Consider the following 24326-nt stretch of genomic DNA (forward strand, 5'->3'; position numbering starts at 1 on the left):
CCAACAACATGATAAAGTTTGCAGAAGACACAAGGATGCTGGGTCTCATAACTGGAGGGGACGAATCAGCATACAGGGAAGAAGTCCAGAAGGTCTCCACATGGTGCTCAAGGAACAACTTACATCTAAATACTAGTGAGACAAAGGAGATGGTGCTAGATTTCCAGAAGCACAGAGAGGAACCTGCCCCACTGTATATCGAGGGGGGCTGTGTGGAGACGGCTTCCTCTTTTAAATTCTTGGGAGTGCTTATTAGTCAAGATCTCACCTGGAGAAACAACACGTCTCTGGTGATTGGAAAGGCCCAACGGAGACTTCATTTCCTTAGAGTCCTAAGAAAAAATCAGGTGGAACAACGGCTGATGGATCTCTTTCTATCGGTCCACCATAGAAAGTGTCCATTGGTTGCCCTCTGACACCACTGGGTGACATCGCCAGATCTCGCTGCTTTAGCAGAGTAAGGAAGATACTCAGAGATGATTCACACTCTGGTTAGTGTCTCTTTGCACTCCATCAGGCAGAAGACATCAAAGTTTAGCCAGCTGAACAAATAGGTCTAAAAATAGTTTCTATCCTTGGGCTGTGAGACTTTTAAATACAACCACAATCACTCCATGCACACGCTAGTTTTTTCCCTTTTTCTTTTTTTTTCCATTTCTGTTATAATTTTACACCAGCGAGGTTAAAACCAATTACATTGTATTTAAGTACAATGACAATAAAGATTATACTTATACTTCCACTTTATTAGAGATGTCACCTTGGCACATCTGGGAAAACCTGAATCTGAAAGCTTCCAGGTTTCCCCACCCAGTTGAAAGTTCAAGACCCTCCCCCAGCACCCACAAGTTCACCACATGGTCCAATCCAATCTTTGCATTCAGCTTAGCATTCCCCAGGGAGTCTCACCCAGGCGCAGGAATGCATCATTGACTTTAAGAGTAAAGAATGGGTTTTCTGCATTTTTTTAAATAATTTTTTTTTATTTTTTTATTTTCTTGCATTCCATTTTGGTTTGGTTTGGTTTGGTTTATTAGATTTATATGCCGCCCTTCTCCCAAGGACTCAGGGCGGCATACAACATTCAAAGAAACACATAATACAAAAGCTAAAAAAAAATTAAATAGAATATCCCAAACAAGCCCAATCTTCCGCCAACCCCACCCCGCCCTGGCCTCTCGGCTGGTGAAACGCCCGGAAGCCTGGTGGGCATAATTCACTAAGGGGAACACCCCCCTCTTGGCCCAACCAGGTCTCCGTAATGCACACCAGGTCCGCTCTACCCTCTTGTATGAGGTCGTAAATGAGGGGAGCCTTATGTACCACAGACCTGGCGTTAAGCGACACCAGCCAGAGACCAGGGTCCTGTAATCCCGAGCACCCAGGGGTGTGAGAAGGGTGATGAGGGTCGGAACGCGTGATTGCTCTTAAACAGCAGACTCGTGCCCCCCGAACATAATTTGGCCCTTGGCCCCCACCATATCTGCCTCTCCCACAAACAGTAGAGATGGTGGACCCCCCAATGGAATGGCTTAATGTCTCCCCCGGAATCCCAACCCTTCCCAGCACTCCCGACCCGCGCCCATTAGTTAGCTCAGGCCTGTGCCCTGGCAGACTCCCCCCCCAAGCCTGTCTGAGCAATCCGTATCAACCCCCCCCCTTAAAATTTGATTTAAAAACCTCTGTTATAAAACCCTAAGAAGTCTCTTCTTCGCATGCCACCTCTCGGGATCCCAAGATCCGTCATTAAGGAAGCGTCTTGATAGGCAAGGCGGCCATCCCCAGGAAAGGGGGGGTTCCCGAAGGGAATAAAGTTCTGTCGCAGTATAGCATAGAGGAGAGTGTGGCATCAACCAAACGGGATGACATCACGGGGAGATGGAACGAGGAGATGACATGTCCATGGGGGGAGGAGCCGACAGTGTTCAAGGGGGGTAGCGGGAAGCTGCTGCTGGGCACAGCCACGCCGGCTGCAGAGATCCCAAGCCCGGCGACCCGCTGCCACTGAGCACACCCACGCCGGCTTTAGAGACCACAGGCCGGGCATTCCAACGACCACACCCACGCCGGCTGTGTTCAAGGGGGTAGTGGGAAGCTGCTGCCGAGCACATCCATGCTGGCTGCAGAGATCCCAAGCCGGGCATCCTGCCGCCGCCACTGACCGCACCCACACCGGCAGCCACCGACACTCCCCACTCTCCTCTCACCGCCAGCCGCCCCCTTTCACCCACGATGTTCCGGCAATGAAGCAGTAAATCGCAGCTCAAGGGTATCCCCGAGGTCCCAGGAAGTTCTCATAGCTAGACCTGGAACCAACGATGGGATAGGGCACCCCTGCAAGCCCCCTGAAGCCCTCCTCAAACGCGACAGGACACCATCTTGAGCATGTGCAAGTGAATCTGGCTTTGAATCTGGCTTTTAAGTATACATTCACATAATTGTTATTCTAGTTTACATTTATTATTTCATTTAATAGGTTACAATATATAGTTTGGGTTGCTTTATTTACCACCCCTTCCCCCTGTTGTAACGTCATCTTATTTTCCTTTTCTTTTCTCCCTCCCTCCCCCCTCTCCTTCCTTCCTTCCTCCTCTCCTTTCCCTTCCTTCTTCCCTTACCCTTCTCCTACTCCTACTCTTCCCCTTCCTACCCTCTCTCCTTCCCTTCCTCTCCCTTCCCTTCTCCTCTCCTTACTTCTTTCTTCTTTCCCCTATCTTTCCTTCTCTCCTCCTCTCTCTCTTTCTTTTCTATTATTGTTAGTGTCTCTTTCAGGTCTCAGTTTATGTTTCCTTGGGATGGTATTTTCGCAAACCCAGATATGATTTGATATCATTTCTTATTCACTTACCTTCGCTAATCTATCCTAACTATAATCCCTCCTTTATGTCTCGTTCATTTATTTATGTTTATGTTTATAATATTATATTTATATTATTTATATTTATATTTTTAATATTTTCTTTTCTATTTTCCCCTTCTTCCCCCCCTTTTCCAGTTAACAGTGCATCGTCTGGGTTCTATATCTTCTCCCTAATCTTTTCCATGTCTTGAAGTACTCCGATTCCTCTTTATCTTTTATTTTCATTGTCAACCTATTCATCTCTGCACAATCTAATATCTTTTTTATTATCTCTTCATCTGTTGGTAGCTTATTTAATTTCCAATTTTGGGCAAATACAATTCTTGCTGCTGTAATTACATGTATAATCAAATACCATATTTTTCGAAGTATAAGATGCACTGGAGTATAAGACACAGCAAGGTTTTGAAGAGGCAAATTTTTAAAAAAGTAGGTAGTTAGATAGAGGGATAGAAAGAGAGAGAAATACAGTAGGTAGCTAAGAAGAGAGAGAGTAGTTAGAGAGAGAGAGAGAGAGAGAGAGAGAGAAATACAGTAGATAGACAGGGAGAGTGTGTGTGTGTGCTTGCAGGTAGGTAAGTAGCGGGATAGAGAGAGAAATAGAAACACAGAGAGAGAAAAATACAGTAGATAGGTAGGGGGAGAGAGACTAGGTAGGTTGGTAGGTAGAGGGATAGAGGGAGAAATAGAGAGAAATACAGTAGATAGGGAGAGAGTAGGTAGGTTGGTAGGTAGGTAGAGGGATAGAAATACAGTAGATAGGTAGGGAGAAAGAGAGAGAGAGTAAGTAGGTAGATGTTTCCAGGTGTATTTATCCATGTGCTAGAGAAGGAAATCGCTGACAATCTGCAGCACCTTTGTTTCTGCTGGCACAGCACTTGATCAATGTAATTTTCATCAATCAGTTAAAGAGCTTTCCAAAGGGGGGAAAAAGTTTTGCACTTTGCAAACCTCCCAAAAACGGTCCATTTTTTCCCCAAAAAAGGCATGAATAGCCTTGTGGGGCTTGCAGAGTGCTCCTGGGGTTGGGGGGTGAAAAACGAGCAAAAACGGCCAGTTTGTTTGCGAAAACGGGCCCATTTTTTTGTCAAAAAAAAATTGCATGCATAGCCTTATGGAGGGTTATAGAGTGCTGCTGGGGGTGAAAAAAAAGGCCCATTTTCTGCTCATTTCTGCCCTCCCCAGCGCCCAGGAGCTCTCTGAAAGCCTCCATAAGGGTATGCACGGCCACTGGGGGTGGGGCTTCAGGAGGCAAAAAATGCTGTATTTGATGTATAAGACGCACCCAGATTTTCAGCCCCTTTTTTGAGGTAAAAAATTGCGTCTTATACTCCGAAAAATACAGTAGGTATCCTCTTTCTTGAATTTCTCTGGGATAATACCTAGTAAAAAGAAATCTCTGGTCTAAATTCTATTTCGAGTTGTAACATTTTTTTCTATCCATACTCTTATCTCAGTCCAATATTTCCTTGCTTCTGCACATGTCCACCACATATGATAAGAAGAACCTGTTGCTTGATGACACTTCCAACATTTCACTGATTTGTCTTTAAACATCTTTGCTAATTTTTCCGGTGACATGTGCCATCTATAAAATATTTTGTATAAGTTTTCTTTGTAAGCTGTTGACGTGGTTAACTTATAGTTCCTTTCCCATAGTTGTTGCCACTTTTCTAAGTCAATCGTGTGATCAAAATTCTTTGCCCAAGCTACCATTGTATCTTTAACTACATCTTCTAACCTAGTTCTTAATAGGTAGCTATATAGTTTCTTTCTTTCTTCTCTTCCCATAAGTATCTTATCCAACTCCAAAATTCCTAAGTTAAAACCGTATTCCCTTTTATCTTTTTCATATCTTGGCTGTATTTGCAATTGTAAAAAACATCCTATATCAATCCCTTGTTTTTCTAATTCTTGCTTTTGTTTTAGTTCCCCCTTTCTGTTAAGATATCATTGTATCTAATGATATTTTTCACACTACAAATATTTGGATGTGTCATTGTTGAAAGCCACATTGGTATTTCTAAATAGTATTTCTCTTTCACTCTTTCCCATACTGTTAACAATCCATTCCTTACATAATGTCTTTGAAAATAGCCATGTACCTTACTTTTATCATACCACAAAAAAGCATCCCAATCTAGTTGCAAATTATGACCTTCCAATGTCAATAATCTTGTATTACTCAATAAGATCCATTCTTTCATCCAAGCTAATCCCTCTGCTTGATAGTACAATTCCCAGTTTGGTAATCCAAATCCACCTCAAACTCTTGCATCTTGTAACTTTTTTATATTAATTCTTGCTTTTTTCCCCTGCCATATATATTTCCCTACTATTTTATTCATACTTTCAAAGTATTTGTTCTCTAATTTTATCGTTATTGTTTGGAATAAGTATAGCAATCTTGGTAGTATATTCATCTTTACTATTGCTATTCTTCCCATCAATGATAATTGTAGGTTTTTCCATCTTTCCAGATCTATTTGTCAGGGTTCCAAATATCATGCAGAGTCCAAGGTAAAACTTTCATCAAAGTTCCAATTTAATAAGACAGACATGTTGGCACATCTGTGGAAAATCCCAAATCTAAAAACTTCCTGGGATTTCACCCCGTTGAAAGTTCATGATCTTATCCCCACACCCATAAATCCATCACATGGTCCAATCTTCTTCAGCCACGCTGGCATCGCCACCCAGATGATTCCGGTCAGATGCAGAGGCGCAGAGACAAAAGATGATCTTGGGCTTCTAGAAAAGAATGACAATAAGACATTCCACAATTCTACTCCTTTCTATTTCCCCCTCCCAACTACTACATTAAAGAAACAGCACAGTGAAATAAAAGAGAGTGTCGCAGGCCAAAGATCCTAAAAGGAATATAATTGTAGGCCTGACAGGCAGCCTCTCCTCAGAAGAAAAACGTTTCCTGAAAAGAGAATAACATAAAAGTTAACATAACACAATTAACCACCTACTCCCCCCCCCCCCAGGGGACCCTTTGGCTTATCGGGAAACTTCTCATGGAATTGTTCTACTAACTTCTCCACTTTTAGGTTCCAGCTTTTCACCCAAGTGGCTTCAGACAAAGGGTAACCCTTCCAATGCACTAATTACTGTAAGCGACCCCTATTCAGCCTGGAGTCATTAATATTTTCCACCTCGGATTGTGTTTCCCCTTCTATCACTACAGGAGGAGGGAAATCTTGGGTGGATGGTCTTATGCTGGACCAATTACTGGCTTCAACAAGCTACAATGAAATTTTGGTCTGTTGGGAGCACCAATTTCATAGCTGTCATCAGCTTATCCTGGCTTCCATTACTGTCATACTATGGCTTTCTCGACAAAACATCCCCCAACAAGTTTTTTGGTATGTGTTGGACCCCTGGGGTTTTTGTCTCTGCTGCAGGTGCTGCAGGTTTTGGGCTCTTGGGTTCAATCATCCCTGGCTTTTCCTCCACTGGTCCAAACGCAATCATCCATTTTCTAACGCCGTCCTCCCACCTTATTGTAGGCGTCCACTTGTCCAGCCATGCAAGTCCCAATATAATTGATTCCTGCATTATTGGAGCTACATGAATCTGAGGAATTCATTGTGGCGGCCTATCATCAACTTTACCAACTCGGTAATTTTTGTGGCTGGGGCCCCTCCAATCAGTGTTCCATCCACTTGCTCGAACCGAATGGGATGGTTTAGGGGTCTTGTACGTATACCTAGTTGCTCCACAATCAACATGCTGATTAAGCATCGAGTGCAGCCGGTATCCACAATTGCCCCAACTTCCCCTTCCACTCCGGTTTCTGGCACTTGGAGGTTGCATTTTATTGTAAAGGGGCGCATGGGTGGACTAACCATTGGGTCTTCTTCGGCATTTTCCTCCTCCGAGGCCTCCCCCTTGGTAGGACTCTTTGTCACCTTAGGTTGGGGATCCTCTTCCGGAGGTTGTTGGCCCAGATGACTCTTCTGTGGTAGCTTCTGGGGCCTTCTCATTACCACTCTGGCGGTTGGTGCACACGTTTGTGATGTTGGGGCTGGAGCCAAGCACTCTGACGCTCTGTGGCCAAATTGACAGCAACGCTGGCATTTTATTGGCTCCCCTGAGGGAATGGAACCTAGTTGCATCTCTCAACTTAGGAACTGCCTCATCACATTGTTCTGCTATCCATCCTGCAGTATCCCCCTCATTCATCTCTTCTTCCACTGTCGAGAACTCTTCTCTGTAGGAAGGCGGGGTAAGAACCTGTTGGGGCATTGCAGGTGCACATTGTTCCACCATCCATCCTGCAGCCTTCCCCTCAATCATCCTTTCTTCCATTGTCGAGACCTCTCCTCTCTGTAGGAAGGTTGGGTAAGAACCTGTTGGGGCATTGCAGGTGAGACTGGAATCAGTGGGGTGGTCAATCTCTGGTTTGGCCACTGCCCAGTTATCTGCCATAGTGCCAACTGCTGAGGGAGAGCAGGTGCCCATTGGCATCTCTCCCATCCATGACCTGGGGTTGCTTGATTCATAGGTTGCAATTCAACCATCAATGGCTGGCAGGGGGTTTATGGGCCAAGGTCCCCTCTGCTGGCTTGGAGGATTTTCCCATGTTGCCCAGTGGCACCTCTGCCATCCATGTGCCCGGAAGAAAACCCAATTTGGTGGTGCTTGATTAGTGATAGATGCTTGTCAAATCCCTTCTTGCTGGCTCAGCTCATTCATTGCTTTCTGGAAAGAGTAATTATCTCCATTCCAGTAATTTTTTCCCGAGCCTTCTGACTGGAGAAGGAGGAGGGGGAGTAAACACTCACATTTAGCTGTAAAAGTTAGTCTGGGAGCCCCTTCCAGCCACCCCCCTCCAGCTGTACGTGCATCTTCCCAGATGCTATAAAGCTGGAAAATTCCTCCCACTCAAATTATTTTGCACTTCAGAAGAACTTCAGAGAAGCAATTCATCATTAGCTTCTTTTCTCTTAACTGTTCACTGATATTTTACGCTGACTGGGTCAGATCAGGTGTTGGGAATCAGCGCCCTTTGCCAGCCCCCGTGCAGGGGGTGCTGGTGGTTTATTTTAAAATGAGAATTGGGATAATGTCAGCGTTCCAAATATCATGCAGAATTAAATTAGAGTCCAAGGCAAAACTTTCATTAAAGTTCCAATTTAATAAGACAGACATTTTGGCACATGTGTGGAAAATCCCAAATCTAAAAACTTCCTGGGATTTCACCCTGTTGAAAGTTCATGATCTTATCCCCACACCCATAAATCCATCACATGGTCCAATCTTCTTCGGCCACCCTGGCATCTCCACCCAGATGGTTCCGGTCAGGTGCAGAGGTGCGGAGACAAAAGATGACCTTGGGCTTCTAGAAAAGAATGACAACAAGACATCCCACAATTCTACTCCTTTCTATTCCCCCCTCCCAACTACTACACTAATGAAACAGCACAGTGAAATAAGAGAGTGTGTGGCAGGCCAAAGATCCTAAAAGGGATATAACTGCAGGCCTGACACTATTTCTGTTTGTTTTCCCACCTTATAATAGTGATCCTCCTTTAGTGTTACACACCTTGATGTCAATTGAATACCCGAATGTTTCACTTTTTTCACCACCTATATGTCCAGTTTCCCCATCAACTCTCTTTTCTGTTTTTCTGTCATATTGTTCACCAGAAATTTTGTTTTATCTTTATTAATCTTCGGCCCCGCTACTTCTCCATATTCCTCTATTATTTCAACTCGTTTTGGCCCTGTTTCTATTGGATCTTTCATAATAAACACCAAATCACCTGCAAATGCTTGTAATTTATATTCTTCTTTCTTGACCCTCATCCCTTTTACCTCTTTATTTTGTCGTATTTCTCTATTCAAAATTTCTAGTGTCAGTATAAATAATAATGGTGATAGTGGACATCCTTGTCTAGTTCCCTTCATGATCTCTACCTTTCCTGTCATCTCACCATTTACCTTTGCTGATTGGTTAATATATATATCATTTTGATCATATTTATGAATCCCTCACCAAATCCCATCATTTGAAATTGCACTATCATAGAGTAAAGAATGTTGTTATGGGTATGTTTCTACTGCTCCCTCCCACCCCAAAAAACCCCCTCCCAATTTCCCAAGCTTAAATATGTGGCAGTCAGGATGCAGGAAGGAAAATGGCTTCCAAAACTGACATCAGTATTGACGATGAAGTGAATTTTCTCTACAAACTTAGTAATGTTTCATACTTGTTGGCTTTCACGTTGGTATTATAATATTCAAATACTTCCAGGCTTCTTCTAAAACGGCCCTTGTTCTCATCAGCAACCACACAGGCCTTTAAAGCCCCCAAATGCAACTCCTGCTCTGGTTTGCACTCAAATACTGCAGAAACAACGTCCCCTGTGTTTCTTCCAGACTGTAACAACAACAGCACCTTTTGAGATTCAGGAACATTCATTCCACGCTGCTGTAACTCAACAAATAAAGTCTTCTAAAGATGATACAGGCCCGTGATGGCGAACCTATGGCACATGTGCCAGAGGAGGCACGCAGAGCCCTTTCCATGGGCATGTGCACCGTCACCAGCTGGTCTTTGCAAGAGCCGGCGCATCGGAAAAGAGCCTGAAAACAGCCCAATAAAGGCTTCTTTTGGGGGCATCATTGAACTTTTCCCCCCATTTCCAAGCCATTTTCAAGCTGTTTTATGGGATGTTTTTAAGCCGCTTTTGGGGCTGCTTTTGGCCCACAAAATGGCCCCTAAATGGCTGAAAAACAGCCTGGAAACAGCCCCAAAATGGCCTGAAATGGACCAAAACCAGACCATCTTTTGGGCCAAAAATGACCCAGAAAATGCCACCAAAACAGGCATGCGCACGCCGGCCATCTGGCCTTTGGGTTTCTGGCGCACTGGTGCATGCGCATTCCTGTTTGGGCACTCGGTGCGAAAAAGGTTCGCCATGACGCCTCTGATCTGCAGCTGCTAAAGGTGCCTGGGGTGTTTTAACAACTGCATCCCAGAGCTCCTTTGCCTTCAGGAAAGGTTCCAGCCTTGCAGCCCAAACAATATGGTTCTTCTGTCCCAAGCAAGGCAGGGGGCTCTCCTGCAAGCTTCCTCACGCAGCCAGTCTTTCAGCTTAATTACAGTCCAGTCTTTCTGTCTGCTCTGGGCCCTGTCAGAGTTTGTTATAGAAATCGCATCCAGAAAGCACACACAGGTGACTGATTCAGCCGGAGTCATTAACTTCTTTATATACAGAATATCACATGAGTAAATGTACAATAGTGGATTCCCCAGTGTGGTAGGAGTTACAGGCAAAAGACGGGCAGAGGAGAGATCGGCAGAGAATAGTTTCAGTTCAGAGTTGCAGACAGACTAGACCAGACGTGTTTGCTAAGACACACCCAGGCGTCCCTGCTACCTCCAGCAAATACGGTTTCAGTTTCTAAATAGCCCCCATTGGCTGACCCAGTTGCTATGCCTATTCATTGGCCGATCTTGTTACCATGTCTCCATTCCAGTTCATGAATATTCTGACACCTTTTTATGGCTGTTAAATCAGTTGTTTCCCATCCCCACAGGTACCACCCACGCTACTGGATACACAGTTCTCTGAATTTACACCAGACATAACACCCATTATCTTGGCTGCCCATACAAACAATTATGAGATCATAAAACTTTTAGTCCAGAAAGGTGTGTCTGTTCCCAGACCACATGAAGTTCGCTGCAACTGTGTGGAATGTGTCTCCAGTTCAGATGTGGATAGCCTTCGCCATTCCCGATCCAGACTAAATATCTACAAGGCTCTTGCAAGCCCATCTTTAATTGCTCTATCAAGCGAGGACCCATTTCTTACAGCATTCCAGTTGAGTTGGGAACTTCAAGAACTCAGCAAAGTGGAAAATGAGTTTAAAGCCGAATATGAAGAATTGTCACAACAGTGCAAGCAGTTTGCAAAAGATTTGTTGGATCAGACTCGAAGTTCAAGAGAATTGGAAATTATTCTTAATTACAGAGATGATAACAGTCTACTAGAAGAGCAGAGTGAAAATGATTTGGCAAGATTAAAACTAGCAATTAAATACCGTCAAAAAGAGGTAGGTATGCAGATAAAATGTTAGTGGATTTTATTACAATAATGAATGAGATAACATGCTTCCTAAATAAGACCAAATGCAGTTCAGATCCTATTATATTCTTCAATATTTCAGTACCTTTCACCTCTTAATTAACATTTTAGGTTATTAGGGTCTAGTGGGCACTGAAATATTGCAAAGGTTGTGAGGCAAACAGGAGGAACACGTGTTTCCTGCCTTGGGTTAGCCCCACCTGGATACCTCTACCTTTCACTTAAGCAGAAAACCTTATCTCTTAGGTGAGGATAAATATAATAGATAGGAGGATATACCAGAGAACAAAAAAATTTTTGTCTTTATTGTTAATACCTAATAATTGTGTCCTTCAATGTACAAGGAATTTCATCTAGTAAAAATGCAGTTAAATCTCTTGGATTTCTTTTTGCATGTTACGTTTTGCATATAAGAATTTATTAGATAGAAGAGTTTTGATCATTTCTTTTGTCTTCTGTTAGTTCGTTGCCCAACCAAACTGTCAACAGTTACTTGCCTCTCGTTGGTATGACGAGTTCCCGGGCTGGAGGAGACACCACTGGGCGGTGAAGATGCTGACTTGCATCATTGTTGGATTCCTTTTCCCCGCATTCTCCGTCTGCTACTTGATAGCTCCCAAGAGCCGACTGGGGCTGTTCATCAAGAAGCCATTCATCAAATTCATCTGCCACACGGCCTCCTACTTGACCTTCCTGTTTTTTCTTCTCCTGGCCTCTCAGCACATCGACAGGTCAGACCTGAACATGCAAGGCCCTCCTCCAACCATCGTGGAATGGATGATCTTACCATGGGTCTTGGGTAAATATTAAGTAATTGAAAGTAAAATATAAATATTTATAAATATAAAATATAAAGGTAAAGCAAATATATGGCACTTTGTGTATTTCTTTCATATTTGTGTTTGGAGTAATTGACTCGCAAAGAGAAAGCTGATGCAGATCATTGTAATATATATTAAATTTTTAATTACATATTAGTTCAACAATACATCTGTAGCCATTCAGGACAATAACGTTAAACTGAAATCAAAATTATTTTTAAAGAAATAGCTGTCAGGGTTCCAAATAGCATCCTCAATCAAATAAGAATCCGAGGCTAGAGATTCCTCAAAATTCAAATTTATTAAAAGAGTCATGATGGCACATCTGGGAAAACCTGAATCTGAAAGCTTCCAGGTTTTCCCCACCCAGTTCAGAGTTCAAGACCCTGCCCCAGCACCCACATGTCCATCATATGGCCCAAGCAGCCACTGTCATGAAGGAAGCTTCCTCCCATCCAGTCCAGGTGCAGGGACAAAACAATCTTGACTCTTTGAGAAGGAATGTTATTTTGGCTACATATCCCCCATGCGCCGTACAATCCCTCCTCCCGGTTTCCCACAGTAGAATATGTTTGAATATGTGGCAGACTTGAGGCCCAATACAAAGATGGCTTCCAAGCCTGACGCTAACAGAAACTGTAAGTCAATCGTTTTCTTATTCCCATCCCAATGTAGTATTTGTATCCAAAACATGGTGTGTACCAATTAAGAGTTATAATGACAAACAAATGTATTCAGTCATGAGTGTTTTCTTCTATTAATGATAGTCTCATCAATCAATAGCTCAAAATTTTCCCATGAATGTTCATCCTTAATAATTTCATACCTTTATTATATATTTTAGAACTGTGTTCTGTTTGACATGTTTCAGAGTTTAGACCAGGGGTAGTCAACCTTTTTATACCTACTGCACACTTTTGTATCTCTGTTAGTAAAATTTTCTAACCACCCACGGGTTCCACAGTCATGGTGATTTATAAAGTAGGGAAGTAACTTTATAAAATTTATAAAGCAGAGCTACAGCTACTGCTCACCATGAAAGCTGGAACGCCCACTAGTGGGCGGTAGGGACCAGGTTGACTACCACTGGATTAGACCTAAGCTGAATTATTCTATTCTCTATTCTGTTTTCTCGCGGGCTCGGGGGGAAAATAGCCATGTTGGAGAGAATGAGGACTGAAATAATTTGTGCCTCTTGGAACAGAATCTTTGTTTATTATATTTATAGGTCACCCATCTCACTGTTGGAACAACTCCGGGCAAGTTACAAACTATTTTTAGAAGAATAGACAACTTTTTTTTCCTAATGTCCTTTCTTCCTTGAAAAATAAACATGCTGTTTCATTAAGTTTCCCGAATCCTATATCCAGCACCCACTACAGTTTTAATTTTTGAACCTGGGGACCTGTGGCAGGTTTTAAAAAGATGCAAAATAAAAACATATAAACATACAAATTCAAATAGGTGAGAAAGACTTCCACCCTCAAATTGATAGCAAAAGGGGAAGACATACCTTCATTTAAATTTAATGTTACCTCATATGGTTGCTAATTGGCGCTCAAAATGATAAGAGAAGGTAGAATTGGTTGTGAGGTTAGAAGAGCTGACAGAATAACAGAGTCGGAAGGTACCTTGAAGTTCCAGTCCAGCCCCCTGCTCAAGTAGGGGACCTTATATCAGCTATGGCAAAGCTTTTTTGGCTCGCGTGTCGTAAGTGGGAGCGCGGGGGGTGTGTGTGTGCATGGGCATGGCACACCCATAATGCAATGTGCAACCCCTGCAGTGCGCATTCGTGCATAACAGGTGCTCCCCCCATGTTTTGCATGCTTTTTTCGCCCTCCCCAGGCTGCAGAGGCTTTATAGGAGCCTGGGGAGGGTGAAAACAGCCTCCCCCACCCCCGGAGGCCCTCTGGAGGCTTCAGGGATCTTCAGGAGGTTTCCCTGAAGCCTCCAGAGGGCAAAAAACAACACTACGAGCAAACTGGAAGTCACTTCCGGTTTGCTCGTAGGGCCATTTTTAGTCCCCCGGATGCTTCGGGGACCTTCAGGAGGCTTCCCTGAAGCCTCTGGAGGACTAAAAACGACCCTACGAGCAAACCGGAAGTGACTTTTTCACCTTCCCCAGGCTCCAGAGGCTTTATAGGAGCCTGGGGAAGACGAAAACCGCCTCTGCCGCCCCCTGGAGGCCCTCGGTGGGCTTCAGGGAACTTCACATGCTCCTGATTCTATCCCTCTGTTAATTCAGCCCAGGTTTGCACTGGCTTTTTTGGCAGCTGCAGCACACTGCTGGTTCATATTTAAATGGCTGTCCACTAGGACTCCAAGATGCGTCTCATAGTTACTGCTACTGAGCCATGTTTCATCTAATCTGTATCTGCGCATTTAGCTTTTCTTGCCTTTGTAAAACCTTGCTTTTCTTTACATTGAATTTCATTTTGTTAAATAGGGCCCAGTGCTCAAGTCTATCAAGATCTATTTGGATGTTGAGCTTATCTTCTGGACTCCATCCCACCACTGGAAGTCCAGGTGACTCAGTGATTGGCGCCTGAGACCTTGGCCAGGCTCCTCAAGAGATGAGGACTTTGTAGGGGGCCAATCTGGTGCCCGGGCTGGCTACAACACAATGTTCATTCTCTGTCTCATTTGACATTCCTAGCCGCAATGGGTAGCAAAGCTAGGGTTGATTCCAGCCGCTACTTTCTGCCACAGTGCTTACACAGCTTGCAGCTCCGAGCCCAGGCAGCAGGAGGCGAGGGCTGCCTTGGTGCCACCATCCTCAAACTCTTACATGTTTGTGGAGGACGCGCTTGAATTGGCACCAAAACCAGGGCCCCTGGAGGGCGTGGGTGTTATGGCCCGTGAGCGGCCAGTGGAGCTGGGGCCAGACTTGGACAGTGAGGAGGTTGGGGAGGAAGATGGGCCAGTCCTGGAGTCTGGGGAAGGCTCTGATGAGTGCTCTGCCTCAGAGGCAGAGATGGGGCCAGGGCAGTCTGACAGTTATCAGCTACCTTCGGAGTTGGAGATAAGTGGGGCTGAAGAACATCTGGAGCCTGTTCCCAATATGCACATGCGCAGAGCTGTCAGGAGAAGGGAACAATTAAGAAACAGAGGTTGACTCGGGAGTAAAGGCACAAGGGGATGCTGAATGGCCCCTCCTATAGGGAATAAGTAGGAGCAAAAGGGAAGTAGTGTTTGCAGGAGACAATTAGTTCATTAGTGTGAAGATTTGCTTATCTGAGAGATTCCTTGTCAGTTATTTCCATGTACAGTGTTGCGTCTGGAAGCTATAGACCTGGCAATAATCCAAGGATTGATAAGGTCTGTGTTTGCAATTCACCTTTGAAAGACTGTTTGCTAGGACTTTGCTGGATGTGAATGCTAGGAATTTACGATTAGCCAAATAAAAAGGATTTTTTGGGGGCACAAGGTGTCTGTTTCGTGATTTGGTAAAGCCTCGTTCAGAACAGTTTGTCTCCTGTCCCAACAAACCTCTATTAACATGGAATAGCTTCTTGTTGAGAATGCTCAACAGGTGGCTTTGTTAGCAGTCCAGGTGGCTCAGCTCCAAGCTCAAACTGTTCCACCTCCCCGGAGGAAATGTCCGGTGATGTACCTGATAAATCCGATGGCAGCCAAGCTATGTTTCCAGCATCCCTGGGACAATCCCAGCTCATTGTCAGGCTGAGAGCTGAAGATTTCCCCACTTACCGGTATAAAGTGGGGTGTCAGGCCCGCCGCGGTTCCTTTAAGAATCTTTGGCCTGCCCCTCTCTCTCTTCTAGCTTCATCTTTAGTATGCGTATTCATTAAGGGGGGGGGAATAGCAAGGGGTAGAATGTGTTGTTTTCAAAATAAAAAACTCATTTCTAGAAGCTCAAGGTTATTCTTGACATTATCTCAATTCTCCCTTAAAATTACTTTATCAGCATCCCAAGCTGGGAAGCTATCAGGGGTACTGAATCCGAGTTCTGACCCAACCCTGGGCAGTACGAAATTTGAGTGAAGATGTAGGAAGAAAAAAATGCAGCAGAGAAGGCCAAAGATAACAGATCGCTCGTAATTGTCAAGACTATCTATGCATCTTCTAAAGAAATAGTTGAGGCTGCAGAAGCTAAGGAAAAGGAGTTCCGGCTGGGAGCCCGGTGAAAGGAACCAACCCCCAGACTTTCCTTGCAGACGGAATTAGATCTGCGAGATGAAGCCTCAGAATTTATGACTTCTAAAGAATGCCTTCTAGAAGGAGAGGGAGGCACCAGGGAAGCTCCGACAGACGACTGGATGATAGCCAGAAGGTCTGATGAATGGAGATCTCAGCCACCCTCACGCAGTCATTCTCTGATGGGCCTTCCAGACCAATTCAGACAGCTAAACGTGAGTGGAATCAACCCCCTCGCCTCTTCAGGACCACCTAAGTGGAACCTGGCACCACCCACTTTCTCCTTTCCTAACAGAGAATTTGCTACGCAGTGGAGTGGAGATCTTGGCCAAATTGGGGAGCTCAATCCAGCCAGCAGAAAGGGGCCTGGCACACATTTACCTGCCCCCAGCTGCAAAGGGATGGCTATGAGCCCATGAATCAAGCAAACCCAGGGTGGGCTTTCTTCCCGGGTCATGGAGGGGCTCAACGTCAATGGACACCTGCCCCCTCCCAGCAGATGGTGCCATTCCAGATAACTGCCCCTGGGAAGAACCAGGGATTGGGACCGCCACAGGGTCCACCCCCCCCCCCCCCCAGCAATGCCTCCACAGGCTTTTGCCCAACCGAAGCCGAAATAAGCTGACGACCGAGCTGAAAGCGGCACTCCGGACAGACTCGTGGTTCAACAACAACAAGGACATCCTAACGGTGAACGATGGTTTAGCCTGGAAGGAGTCCAAACTGTACATCCCTGATGAGGCTGCAAGTGCTACAGCGGAGTCATGATGCCTAACTAGGAGGCCACTTTGGATTCCTAAAAACACTCCGTCACCAGGCGGAGGTGGAAGATTATGTAAAAGGCTATGCTACTTGCGCCACGATGAAGACCCGGCCAGGAAAGCCCCCTGGACTACTACAACAAGTGGCCCGCCCCAGCCGACCATGGGAAGAGATCGCAATGGCCTTCATCGTCAAGCTTCCAGACAGCAGCGGTAATAGAGTAATCTGGACAGTTATTGATTTGTTTTCCAAGCAAGCGCATTTCATCACTTGCCCACGACTGCCATCCGCAAGGAAATTAGCGAAAATGTTTGTGAAAAACATTTATCTCCTGCACGGGATGCCAAAAAGGATCTTTTCAGATCACGGAGTTCAGTTCACCGCCAAGTTCTGGAGAGAGTTCCTCAGATAAATTGGGTCCACACAGGGACTCAGCTCAGCGTTTCATCTCAGCACAAATGGCGCAGCGGAGAGGGCCAATGCGATGGTGGAACAATATCTCCGGTGTTATGCGGTTGGACTTGCTACTCTTTGTCGAAGTGGCATATAACAATGCGGTCTTCAGCAGTACCGGATTAACTCCTTTCCAGATTACCAGTGGCACGGAATTCATTCCCATGCCTGAACTGCCTAAAGAGCCTCCCTCCTCCATGTCTCTGAATGAATGGATGGACACACTAAAGAAGGGTTGGGAAAATACGAAGAAGGGCAGGTACCCTCTGCAGGTGTATGTCAGTGAGTTTAGGCTACTTAGCCAAGATTTGGCCTGGAATGAGGCTGCCTCATGGACGCTTTTTAGATGGGTTGTCGGAGGAGTTGTAGGACGAGCTGGTCCGGGTCAACATTCCTCCAAACTTCAATGCGCTGGTTCATCTTTGCCTCCAGATTGATGCTCGGTTGTAGAGATGCGGAAGTCGCCATGCCTCCCAGAAGACCCGGGGGGTCCCTGTCATGCACAAGACCCTGGCTCTGCAGGAGGAGCCCATGAAATTAGGCGCATCCAGATCCAACCTGTTGGTGATGGAGAAAACAGACTGCGCTCAGAGGTTTTTTGTTTCTATTGTGGGGAAAAAAGAGCTGAGGTGGCGCAGTGGTTAGGGATGCAGCACTGCAGGCCACTTCAGCTGGCTGTTATCTGCAGTTCAGCGGTTCAAACCTCACCGGCTCAAGGTTGACTCAGCCTTCCATCCTTCCGAGGTGGGTGAAATGAGGACCCAGACTGTTGTTGGGGGCGATATGCTGACTCTGTAAACCGCTTAGAGAGGCTGAAAGCCAACTGCTATTGCTATTGCTAACCTGAGTACATGCCACCTCTTGCCCCAAGAAGCAACGAGGGATATCCGCTACTGGGCCTTCCCCACAGCCACAAAAAATCCTGTTGCAGGACTTCCTGGACAAAAATCTGGCTTGGAGTTTTATCCGACCCTCATCGTTGCCAGTGTCTGCCCTGGTGTTGTTTGTGAAAAAGAAGACCAGAGACTTGAGGCATTGTTGCGACTACTGCAAATTAAACAGCATCACAGTGCACAATTGGTATGCTCTGCACCTTATTCCTGAACTGTTGGAACGGCTCTTCACCAAATTGGATCTTTATGGAGCTTATAATCTAGTTTGGATCCAGCCCGGGGATGAATGGAAGATGGCATTCAGCCCCAGGTACAGACATCTCGAGTACACGGTCATGTTGTTCGGGCTGACCAATGTCCCCACTGTCTTCCAACGTTTTATGAACGACATCTTCCAAGAACTCTTGGATCCGTTTGTCATGATTTACCTGAGTGATATTTTGATTTACTCTTTCTCCTGGGAGAGCCTCCAGGCCCTCAGTGGCTCTGGGAGAACCGTTTGTATGCAAAACTGGAAAAATGCCAGGTTTTTTTCAGTCTGCCATGGAGTTTCTCTCCTGATGAAGCCAAGCAAGGTCGAATCTCTGCACAATTGGCAACTTCCTTGGTGAGTGAAGGATATCCAGCAACTCCTCGGGTTTACCAACTATTATCAGAATTTTATCCCCAGCTTCACTTCGCTTCCCTGCCTGTACCCCTCACTCAGCCAGATGGTTAACAGATACGGTTTCTTCTATGATTTTTTTATACAACCGATACTCCTCTGCTACCCTAACCCGTTCCAATCCATTTCGTCTTTGCAATTTCCAGAACATGATCAGTCATGACATTTCCCCTTTGATAACATCAAGTTTGCCTTGCATCCAATTTCACCTTTTCCTGTGGGAACATCAGTACAGCCTTTAGATCCCAGCAACCAATTTCACATCCTCCCCCAGAAGAAAGCCTGGAGAGGTCACGTCATCCAGTGTTCCAGTGACAAAGCAAGTAGCCCAGTATGGATGATAGGAGATTCACTTCCCACAGGAAGAGACTCAGCAAATTGTAGACGGAGCAATCAGTCAAGGCCGGTATCTTGTCTCCCAGGGGCCAAACTTAAAAGATGTGACTGAGAGCCTTACTAAATAATTAAGCCCACAGATTACTCTCCCCTTCTTCTCTTTCTTGTGGGGACAAATGATACAACAGTGAACCTGGAAACATTACACTAGGTAACAAATTTCAATTTAGTTTTGTTTCTTTTCTTCATCCCTAAAATAAATAGAAAATAGCTGTTGTTCCACAAAAACTTTGCTTCTATGGTTAGGACAATGATATTTTGAAATTTATCTCTTTTCAAGAACAATCTCAATTCACATTCAATACTGAGTAGACTTCCAGAATATTCTGGAACTTTGAGAAATATCCAGTAGTTTCCATAATTGGCTAGAATTTTCTACAACTTTCTGGAATCTTTTATGACTTTCTAGCATTTTCTAAGACTATCCAGTAGAAGTATAAAAGTACAGGTACCTTAAATCAACATTTTAGTTTGACTAATTGCTGAGGGAATAGTAAATAGCAATATTTGGTTTAGATGGCATCAAGAGGTTGCCAGGAGATGCAGTCTGCTACAATTTATGAAGATGAATAAAAAAGAGAGTTGCAATTAAGAAAATGGTCACTATTTTCAATGTTCTAGGACCGTTATGGCAAACCTATGGTGTGGCACATGGAGCCATTTTGCCCCTGCTACGGACACCTCTACCCATCCCCAGAGCCATGGTGAATACCACCGTCGAGGGGCTAGAGAAAGAAGCAAGGGAATGGCTAGCAGCCCTCCACAAGAGGAGAGCCCCCCCCCCCCAACTGCAGTACATAGATGACTTTCTATGACTGCTAGAGGCCAGATTTGAGGAGGTGGAGGAGGACCCGTACATGGAAGATGAGCTCAGAAACTTAAGGCAAGAGGGCAACCCGTCAAGGAGCACATCCATGAATTCAGCAGAGTCATAGGGAAGCTTCCCCCTTTACTAGAGCGGCTGTTGGTGCATTTTTTCAGAACAAGCCTGGACAAGCAAATCACCTACCGGAACATTCCAAGCTGACTCTTTTTTGTCAAGTTTATATATATATATATATATATATATATATATATATATATATATATATATATGTATATATGTATGTATGTATGTATGTATGTATGTATGTATGTATGTATGTATGTATACAGGGCGGGGCATAACCTTTTCCTAGGGGGTCACAGCAACACTTGTAATAACAACACAAATAATTCATACACCATTCGAAAGCCCATCAAAAACTGAGTTTATTGACACGATTTAATAGTCAGTATGACCACCATTAGCCCTTCGAACAGCATTCAAACGAGGTGGATAAGAACACAACAAATCTTCAAACAGTTCCGTTCGATTTTCCAGATTTTTCAACACAGTTTCCAAATTCATTCTCAAAGTTTCAACCGAATATCGATTTTGACCTTGCTCCTGAATCATCAGAGCTTCCACTTCATCCTTAATTATGGCCCCAATGTTCTCTGCCGGATTGAGATCTGGCGAATTTCCCGGCCAGACGTCATTGCCCCAAAATTCGACATTGTTTTCCTTTAACAATTGCTGAGTCGCATTTGCACGCATGCAAGGAGCTTTGTCATGAAGAAAGACAGCCTCACCAACCACCAAGACATTGTCTGGATCACTGAGAAATGGAATGACATTCTCCAATAAAATTTTCTCACGGAAATAACTGCCATCCCAGGATTCCCCTTTATCCTTCAAAACCCAATGCAGTTTCTTGGCTGTGAAAATGACGAAAATCCCGATGCAAGTCGGATTGCGAACGATTTGTCGATATCGTTCATGTTTGGCGATGTCGTCGACGTCTTTAGCCCAAATTCGATCGTTCTGGAAATTCGGTTTTCGAATGGCATAAACGAAGAATTCGTCAGATGGTGCCAAATGAAGAAAATCTTCCTCGGTCCATTCAGACAACCAATTGCACAACCAAAGCCGATCTTGAACGTGTGTTTGAGTTTTCAATGGTTTGCAAATGACGTGGAATGGCTTCAAACCTTCTCGTTCTCGATATCGGCCGATTGTCCTTTGATCAACTCGTTTTCCACGAATTTGAAGGATTTCTTGGGCCACTTTTCGGTTTCCTTTTCGTTGTTTGCGACTGCCAGTTGCAATGATGGCTTTGCTTTCTTGGGACAGTTGCAGAGGACGCCCTTCTCCAAATTTTGTGAAACATTCTTGGGCTGTTTTGTTCCAATTATCAGTAACCCAATCCGGATGACGTTTCAATTTGTTTGCAATCCATTTTCGATTGATAAATGTCGCTCCAGCATCGCGAGCCTCTCGAAAGGCAATGCATTTTATTCTGTCAATGATCCTTTGCTCTTCCGAATCGAATTTTCCAGCCATTCTTAAAGCAAATTTAACATTTAATAGCTCATTCAATTCAGTTTTTTATGGGCTTTAAAATGAGGTGTCGCGGAAGTTGTAAACTGCTGTCGATCTTGCTGTGACCCCCTAGGAAAAGGTTATGCCCCGCCCTGTATATGTACATATGTACATATGTATATATATTATTTATCCATATCAATGTGTGAATGCTGTGATACCCAGGTATCATACATTTCAATAAAAATAAACACATGATTTACTCACAATCATTACATTTCATTTTCATTATTTCATATCATTTGTACATATCCTTTACTACCATCCTTCAATTCTAACCCTTCTTCTTACTCTTTCATATATCTTAGTATCTTAATATATATATACTACAGTTCCCCCCTTATTTCTATCTCTGTTTTATCTTTTTTTCCCTTTCTATCACTAAGATATTCAAAGACGTGATAATAACAAATACACTCTTTCATTATCTAATCAGTTATCGTTTAATTCTAATCTTTCACTATCAACCATATTTTTATACTCATATCAGTATCACACTACATACAAATCAGTTGTCCAACTTATATAATTCATACACAGTATTAAAATACTTTCATGCATATTTTTACTTTACATTCCCTTCCTTCCCCTTTTCCCCCACATCTTTTACCCGCATCCAAATTTTTAATCTTTTTTTTTGGGGGGGGGGGTTGCCTCCCATACACTTCTTTTAAATCTTTTAAGTCTCTTATTCCATCTACCTTTAAATCTATATATTGACTATATATTCTAGTTTTCTCTCTCCTCTCCACCTTTTCCCACCGCCTAGATCTAAAGCTATCTGGCCTAACTCCTTTTCCCTCTTCTTGTACCTCCCATTCCCTTTTCACACCTTTTTTCAAAATTCCCTTCTCTTTTGCTTATTTACTATCAATTTTCTTATTGTTATCTTCTTGTTGATTTCTCGGTTCTGCTTTCTCCTCCACTTCTTCTGGTCGCTCCCTTGTTTCCTCATTGTCCTGGTCTTTACTCCTTTGTATTATATTTTCCAGTTTTTGGTTTATACGATCAAATAATTCCATCGTCTCCTTACGTTGTTCTTTTATAAAATACGTAATGCTTTGGTACATTAGCTCTGTTCCATTATCTCCACTTCCTTCAATTTTGCAGCCAGTCCCATTTGAAAGAAAGAAAACCAAGGTGTCATCCACGCCACTTCCAGTCACTTTTATTTGCTCAACAATGTTTAGGGGTCTCATAGCTAAAATTCTTGTTTAATGTAGAAATCTTTAATAATTTTAAACTAGATACTTGTAATCCAGCTAATAAGAAAAGTCCCAAGGTTGCACAGCTCCCTTTTTAACAGCAGGTGACCGATTTTAATTATTTTGAGTTATAAATCCAATAAATTGGTTTTTTTATTTTCTCTTCTTAAATATACTAATATTTTTAATGCGCTTAAGCACTGCTAGGAAATGGTTCTAAATATGCTTCCGCCTTAAATTTCTTGGGGTCATTTTTCATTGGAGAGTATTTTCCCACCCAGTTCACGCACCACTCACTTTCTCCGCTCCAGCACAATCTTAGGTGTTCAGGCTGTGTTTGGCTTCATGGCAAACATGTTTGCTGGCACTGTTCCTCGTCTTCAGATGAGGGGGCTTTCCTAGCCATGGAGGGGAGATGCGGCTCCTCTCTACCTGCCAGCTGGTCCCCCTTTACTTCACCACCCCTCCAGGGTGGCTATGGTCCAAATTTGGACCCTCTGACAAGGAGAGGTTGGAGCCAACCACGGAGCTCATAGATCAGGCTCCCAAAGGCATCAGAAGTCCCAAACCGACTCTCTGAGTGATTCCGAGCAGCCATAAAAGTTGACAGCAGATTGCACGCCAACAACTTGAGAAAGCAACCAGACACCAAAGCGAGAGTTCAACCCGACCAGAGCCCCCCCAGCCAACAGGGGCCCATAGCCCCACAGCCACCCCCAACACCGGCCCTCCCACGACATCCACTGAAATGCTACAGATGCGGCGGTGTAGGCCACATGGCATCAGCATGCACAACCCCAGCCCCGAAACCAAGGCCAGAGCCACCACCCAGGGCGTGACTGGAACAAGGCCCAAGTATGTAACCAACACATCCCGGAAGGCCCAGGTTGCAGAGGCCTCACTCCACACAGCGGAAGGGGGGGAACCCCAGGCAATGCCAACCAATCGCCGGAATCCTACGACAGCAGGGACGAGGGTGAAAACAACCCAATGGTGAGTGAATCAGTCCACCCTTCCATTTCCCCAAAACTCCTCACAGCCTGAAAAACAGGAACCCAGTGGACTTTTCGAACCCTAATAGACTCTCTCCACATATCTTTTAAATTTAATCCTTGTGCCATTTCAAAGAAGGCGGTTGGTAATGTTCTCTTATTATTATTTTTACTACTTGTATAATCTTTCTTAGTATCCACTACCACATTAAAGTCTCCTACTAGACAGATATTCTCCTGGTCTGAAACTATTATTTTCCGTGGTAATTTATGGTAGAATTCCTTTTGATTGACATTCAGCGCATATATTACTACCAATAGTATTTGCTTTTGACTTATCGTTATTTCTATCAATAGAAGAATTCTTCCCTCTTCATCTGCATAAATCTGTTTCAGTTTTAACCATTCTTTTATATATACTGCTATACCCCTCTTCTTTTTCTGCGCCAATGCCAAATGTAGTTCTCCTATATTTGGAGATTCTAGAATGCCACCATGATGTTTCTTAATATGGACCTCTTGTAAACAGATAATACCCATGTTTTATTGTTTTTGAAGTTTTGACAGTGTTTGTTTTCTTTTGGCCATTTATGTTGATTGATGATAACTTAATTTC

General features: G+C 44.0%; 1 protein-coding gene across 1 annotated transcript in view; it reads left to right on the top strand.

Annotated features, from left to right (window-relative positions):
• The window catches only part of TRPC4 (transient receptor potential cation channel subfamily C member 4), a 73164-nt gene that overhangs the window by 6008 nt on the left and 42830 nt on the right, over positions 1–24326 (top strand). The window contains exons 2-3 of the mRNA XM_032210471.1: positions 10415–10933; positions 11428–11764. Coding sequence (XP_032066362.1) covers positions 10415–10933; positions 11428–11764 — 856 coding nt within the window. The remainder of the gene's footprint in view (positions 1–10414; positions 10934–11427; positions 11765–24326) is intronic.

Source organism: Thamnophis elegans, chromosome 2 (assembly GCF_009769535.1).
Source record: "Thamnophis elegans isolate rThaEle1 chromosome 2, rThaEle1.pri, whole genome shotgun sequence".
Lineage (NCBI taxonomy): Eukaryota > Metazoa > Chordata > Lepidosauria > Squamata > Colubridae > Thamnophis > Thamnophis elegans.